Source organism: Triticum dicoccoides, chromosome 5B (genome assembly GCF_002162155.2).
Source record: "Triticum dicoccoides isolate Atlit2015 ecotype Zavitan chromosome 5B, WEW_v2.0, whole genome shotgun sequence".
NCBI classification, from domain to species: domain Eukaryota; kingdom Viridiplantae; phylum Streptophyta; class Magnoliopsida; order Poales; family Poaceae; genus Triticum; species Triticum dicoccoides.
The window spans coordinates 11,185,459-11,192,324 of NC_041389.1; the positions used below are offsets into that span (position 1 = coordinate 11,185,459).

Sequence of the window (6,866 nt, forward strand, 5' to 3'; positions counted from 1 at the left end):
CTCTCTCTCTCTCTCTCTCTCTCTCTCTCTCTCTCTCTCTTCCATAGAACCAACTCGCCGGGATGTGAGAAGAGCACCACCGTCCACACACCCATTGCGCGCGCACGGCTATCACCGCCGCCGCGGCCGCGGCCTTGCGTGCACAGGGTCTCCTCGGGCGGCGGTAGGGCTAGAGTCCGCCGGCGTCGTGACGGGGCTGGATCTGGAGATGGGTTCTCTCGTTGTGGGACTAGGCCTCGGGTGTAGGCCGTTCTGCTAGGCGGCGGCCGATGTGTAGATGCCTAGATGGACAGATCTCTCTTCTCTGTAGTGTAGTCTGAATGTGTAGTTCTGTACTTCTGTAGTCATGTGCAGTTTTGTTCATGCTGATTTTAGTTACTACTCCTTGACTCACACTATACTACAGATTGAGTTAGATGTTGTAGAAGATGAAGATAATGAGTGGATCACAGGTATTGTGCCTCATGAACCTGATGAAGTTGTAGAAGTTGCAGCATCAACATCACAAGGAGCAGTTGGTGCATCAAAAGGAAAGAGAGCGTCCCAATCTCGCCCTCGGAAGAAGAAAAAACTGCTCCCTGTTTTTCGTGAAGATGAGTTGGAGTCAGCTAGTTCTTCTTCTGAATCGGAAGATGATGCCATGCATTCACCATCTGGTTCATCAAATGAGAGTGATTCTGAATAATTTCCAAGTTGTCGTTGTATTGTATTGTTTACTTGTTGGCTTGTTGCCTTGTTGGCTAGTTCATCTTTAAACTGATATGTTGTACTATTGTCGTCCTATGGCAGTTGTTGTTGCCCTTCTAGTTTTTTGTACAAGTAATTTCGCATGTGTCGCTATGGACTGCTGTATTGTTATGTTCTCCATCTAGTTCATCATAAAACTACTATGTTGTATTGTTATTGTTGTTCATCTTAATTAGTTATGCATGTATGGCTCCTGAAAAAAAATATTAGATGCTGAAATCCTTATTTTTTGGATATATTTGGCTTTTTTTTTAAAACGCTATTTTGAATATAGCACGCTATAGCATGCTATAACTTGTATAGCATTTCGAGAAGGGCCACGCTATTTTAAATAGCACGCTATTTAAAACATTGGAAAAAACGCCCAGCACCCATGTGTGCCCAAGCATTTATCCTACTCAATGGCTCAATCCCTCATCTTGACATCAAATTTCTCGTCGTCTAAAGCCGGGAAAAAAAAGAGAGGAAAAGACAAGAGGAGTTGGATGGCAGCGTGAAAATACCCCATCTGCGGCTTCCTGCCGAGGAGCGCGTGCCGTACCCGGAGCTCGCCCAATGTTGTGTTCCTGGCCGCATCCACAGGCACCCTGGCTCCTGCCACTGCCGCAACTAGCAGCACAAGCAGCAGCGACAGGCTCGAGGCGCGCGCCATGGCTACCTAGCCGATCTGCTTTCCGGTGCTGAGCGAGCAGAGGGTGTGGGGCGGGTGGGGGTGCTACTGCTGGCGCCGGTGAGTGACTGTTGGAGACGCATCTGACGGGTGCCTTCATATAGGGCCGTGCGCGGGGGACTATGGGACCGCGGTTTTCAAAAAAATTAATGTATCATTTATTTTCCTCTAATTTTATTATGATTTTCTGTTGTTGTGTCTATACACTCCTGTGGCTAGACTTGTGTCGCCGGTTTCCCTCCATTGGGTTCGCCAATGAGAGCATCTACACGAATTATTTTTTGCAGGGAATATTTAATTGTATCCTTTTTTGTGGTGGAATATTTAATTGTATGTAAAGAAATATTTTAATGCATATGATACACCTTAAGATACATTGCATTGGGAGACCCCTAATTCCAATATTTCTCTCTTTTTACAAATGGAGACAAAATCTTAGAGTTAATATCCTATATTCGGTATAAAAGGCAACAATTTATTTCATACCATAAATAAATTCTACGATAAAGAAGAAGTCAGTTAATTACATGAGAAAAGAGGCCAGGCTGGAACATGAGTGATCGATATGCCTTAATCTGATGTTATTTTTTTGGCAATCACAAACGAACACCTTGCTGGCCGTCAGATGGAGCGCACAAATCTTGGAGCAAGGCTGGTTCACACGATAGATTTCAAAAGCGTTCGTTCCAACCAGGCGTCCGTGTGAATGGGTTCCCTTACTTCCCTTATCTTCTTAGTCTCCCCCCACTCGCTCACTCACTAAAACCCCTGCGTCCACGATAATTTCCGGCAGAGCTGTCATATCAAATCATACAGTCCCGCAGAAGATCCTCTGGGAAAACGTAAATGACTTCCGTTGATCCATTCAGGGAAGGTGTCAAGCGAGGTGGTTCACTCGGCGAGAATTTTGCCCCGGCAGAAAGCGTCCCAAAATAACCCATCCGCATCTGCAACACAAAGAAACGGACATGATCATCCATGCTACATCAATCACCGGTGGTGGCCCACCAGATCAGGTGACTGCGCTACTCGGGATCGTTCGAGACAGGGTGAGGTATCTGCTTCCCGTGGATGTGTTTGGGCCCTAGAGCATCTCCAACAGCCGCGCTTCGCGCCGCGCGCTAAAAACTAGTATGCCACGCGCGCTTCGGCTGGTTTAGCGCGGCCGCCAGCGCTGGCTTCAACAGCCGCGCTAAAATGCAGCGCGCGCGCTGCTCTAGCAGCGCGCAAAAATACAGCGCGCGCGGCACGCACAAACCACATATACATTTCATATAGAAGCAAAAATGATCAAACTAGATAAAATAAATCAACAATAAATAGTTCAATTTCATTATCATTACAACCCAAACAAATATTTTATCGTTCAGTACAACAAATACTGCAATAAACACAATAAATAGTTCATGAACAATACAATGTCGAACGCAGAAATCATGCTTTTTGTCGTCCATGCCATGCCCACCACTCTTCAATCAGATCCTTCTGAAGATCATTGTGCGTTGCGGGACGGCGAATGGCATGATAGGAGGCAACAAAACGGGCTACCCTTTCAGCCCTCCGCCGCACTCGCATGGGATGTCCCAAGAGCTCATACTGTGAGTAGTCTAAATCTTGACCACGCTCATTCTCGATGATCATGTGGTGCATGATCACACAAGCGTGCATGATGTATCAAAGCATTTTTTGATCCCAAAATCTAGCCGGCCCTCTCACAATAGCAAATTGGGCTTACAAAATCTCAAAAGCTCTCTCCACATCTTTTCTAGCCGCCGCCTGAGCATTGTGGAAATCAAGATTTTTCTTACCTTCCGGCTTTTTCAACGGCTTCACGAATGTTTGCCACTTTGGATAGATGCCATCCGCTAGATGATAGCCATAGTTGTTAGTACGACCATTTGCTACAAACTGCACCGGTGGCAACTCACCATTTGCAATCTTATTCATTAGTGGTGACCGGTTGACAACATTGATGTCATTCAAAGATCCAGGCATTCGAATGAATGCATGCCAAATCCAAGTCTCCTGATCGGCCACCGCTTCAAGGATTATAGTGGAACCCTTTTTTTGGCCGTGGAATTGCCCGTGCCATGCCTTTGGACAATTCTTCCAACTCAAATGCATGCAATCTATTGAGCCAAGCATGCCAGGAAAGTCGCGAGCTTTGTTCGTCGCCAATAGCCTTGCGACGTCTTCAGCATTGGGAGATCTCAAATACTCCTCGCCAAACACTTGCACAAGTCCCACTGCAAAGCGCTTGACACACATGATGGCTTGGATCTCACCCATAGCCAAGTGATCATCAGCTAGATCAGCCGGGATACCGTATGCCAACATACGCAAAGCGGCTGTCACCTTCTGAAAGGTCCTATGCCCGAGCTCTTCGGCGGCATTCCTCCTTTGCTGAAAAAACCGGTCATGGCTCGCTAGTTTCTCTGCAATGCGCCTGAACACTAGTAGAAAAGGAGGAATTTGTCCCGGTTTGTAAGGGCCTTTAGTCCCGGTTCATGAACCGGGACTAATGGGTCGTTACTAATACCTTCCCCCTTTAGACCCGGTTCTAACACGAACCGGGACAGATGGTCCTCCACGTGGCCGGTTTTACAAAAGTGGCTGCTTTAGGGGTTTTGGGGGTTATTTTTAGGTTGTTATTAGCTAGCTAATAGAGAGAAGTGTCCTCTCTTATATCTTCGTCCTTGGTTTTATCAACGCTGCTGCTATGTTCATTTCACCCGCTGATATAACATGCTCATGCATGCTCGCATCATACATCATCATATATAATAACAAGTCCTACTAATCATGCATCATCATACAACTTCTACTCGTTATTAATAATAAGTCATACGATCATCATCCTCATAGTCATCGAACCCAACCCTACGTAATTGTTCTTAGCACATGATCATCAGTATCAGGTAGGACCTAAACACCCTTAAGGTAAAATAGCATAAAACAATATAGACCCTGACTCTCCATTATGAAGAATGGCGATCATCCTGTCTCCAATTCTTGTCCTTTGTTGCTTTTTGCTTCCAAGATGCTCCTTACGACTGTCCATACATTTTTTCCATTCTTTGATTGTTATGTCTCCACTTCTTTTAGAAACCTGGTATGGACAGTTGAGATTCGTAGGACGACCTGGTTGTATGTTCAAAGCATGAAGGCTACCATGCGTATACATTAGATGAGGCACACAATCATTCGGGATTATCTGTTGAAAAATATAGTAATAACTTCGTAGTTAGCAATGATGTACTAGTTTTAGAACTGTGCAAAAAGATGCACGGATGTTGTAATAGTAAAAAATAATCTTACCAGGGTATCTCCATGGTAGTTACCGTAGTTCAACACGTGCACTAGTGGCACGTATTGACCATAATGTTGAGGAGTTTGATTGTAGATATTGTAATTCTCAAGATCAGTACAAAATGCGACCAGATGATTTTTCTCCTGATAAGTTAATTCGGAGCCTTCGGTGTAGTAGGTTCTGTCTACCATCTTCCGCACATTCTTTGAAGAATGAAAATAAGCTATCAATGGAGATAAGTTTAAATTACTTAATAACTATGTTAAGCTCACATGAGGGAAGAATTGGAGGTGTATCCACAAGGACCCAAATCGAAGGTCTCTCTTGCTCGATTGTAGGATCACCAACATCCATGGTGCAAGCATACCCTCATCAAGACCATACATCTTGCAAAGTGCTTCCCAATTTTTGCAACCAAAATGGGTTACACTCTGAGCATTGTACAACTTTACTTGAAAATCCACACCATGATGGGTACTTAGGATAATTTTTTTGGTTTTGAAACTTTCATGGTCTTTAAAACCCATCCTCTCCAAGACATAGCGTCTTGCAAAGCATGGGATAAGCTAGTCGAATTGGAAAAGATGAAAAATATTTTCATGATTAAAATAGTTGAAGTCATGATTAATTACGAAAAAAAACTATTGTCGTCGGTTGCGTATCGTATGAACATCGAAGGTCTCCTCGAGCTTAATGCTGAAGCGACGATCTTCGTCCAGCTCAATGAACCTGTCGCATATACCTCGGTCGTCGTGGCACCAGTCGCACTCCCCCGGCCGGTTTTCGTTGTCCGAGTACGACATTTCTGGCCTATGTTCATAATTCAAATATTAAACTAGATTATTAATTACAGGTTGACTATCGGTGATGTACGTAGCTCTTTCTTTCATTCTCGAGTGCATTATTGCACCAAATTGTCTAGCACACGGGAATGAAGGAGAACTTATCCAATATGAGCATTCAATAAGCAAAACCAAATCATAAAATAAGCAAAACCGAATCATAAAATAAAGTAGTATTCAAATTAGCATGCATTCAATAATTATAAGCAAAATTACATCATCTCTTGGTGTCCGTACATCGTCGAATATTATCACTAATACAACTAGAACCGTAGCGCCCGGCAGGTATCGACGCGGGCGGTGGACACCCAAAGATAAGGAACCATCACAGGATCATAGCTCCAGTGAGATCCCTGAAGAACCTGTCAGGTATTGTCGAACGCGCCCTCCAATGCAACCATGTAGCAACGGACGTGCTCGTCCTCCTCGCTGACACGGTGACGTACCACCTCCGCGGTGTCCGGAAGCCTCGGCACTGTCACTGGCCCACGCGACCGCCACCAAACAAGGATCGGGTCAACAACGGGCTGCCTCCTCACCAACCTACGTTCCCCGGAAGGTAGCACCTCCCAATACCAGCCCGGCGGAGCCCAATCCCGAACATGGTCCTGATCAAGCAAGCCTCCACCGCCGAGTCGACGACGACGAGGATGCAGGATAGGCATCGCCGACGTTGATGCGGGAACTACTTCTATATATAGTTAAATAAAGTAGTTTTATTAATTAAATAAACTATCTAGTTCAACTACTAATTAAGCACTTACTATAAATAAATAAAGTACTACTTAATTACTAAAAACAAACTACTTCTATATATAGTAAAATAAATTAGTTTATTAAATCAACTAGCTAGTTCAACTATATATATATATATATGAAGCACTTACTATAAATAAAATAAAATAGTACTTACTAAAAATATGAACTACATATTAATTACACAATCTAAATTACACAATATGAACTACATATCTAAATTACACCACATCTAATCTAACAAAAAGATCTACACATCTAATCTAACAAAAAAAATCTACTAACAGAAAAAAATCTAACATAATATGAAAAAATTAATTACACAATCTAAATTACACAATATGAACTACATATCTAAATTACTACAAATCTAATCTATGAACTATACAAAAAAATCTATGAACTATACAAAAAAATCTAAAAAAAATCTAACAAAAATAAAAGAAAGTTGCTCACGGCCGGCGACGGCGACGGCGACGGCGAGGTGCAGCAGGGCAGGCGGCGACGGCGAGGTGCAGCAGGGCGGGCGGCGATGTTGGGG

General features: G+C 43.7%; 1 protein-coding gene across 1 annotated transcript in view; it reads right to left on the reverse strand.

Moving 5' to 3' along the window:
* Positions 1 to 1,399, reverse strand: part of LOC119305015 (alpha-galactosidase-like) — a 4,962-nt gene extending 3,563 nt beyond the window's left edge. Inside the window, exon 1 of the mRNA XM_037581657.1 lies at positions 1,289 to 1,399. Coding sequence (XP_037437554.1) covers positions 1,289 to 1,399 — 111 coding nt within the window. The remainder of the gene's footprint in view (positions 1 to 1,288) is intronic.
* Positions 1,400 to 6,866: the final 5,467 nt, after the last annotated feature.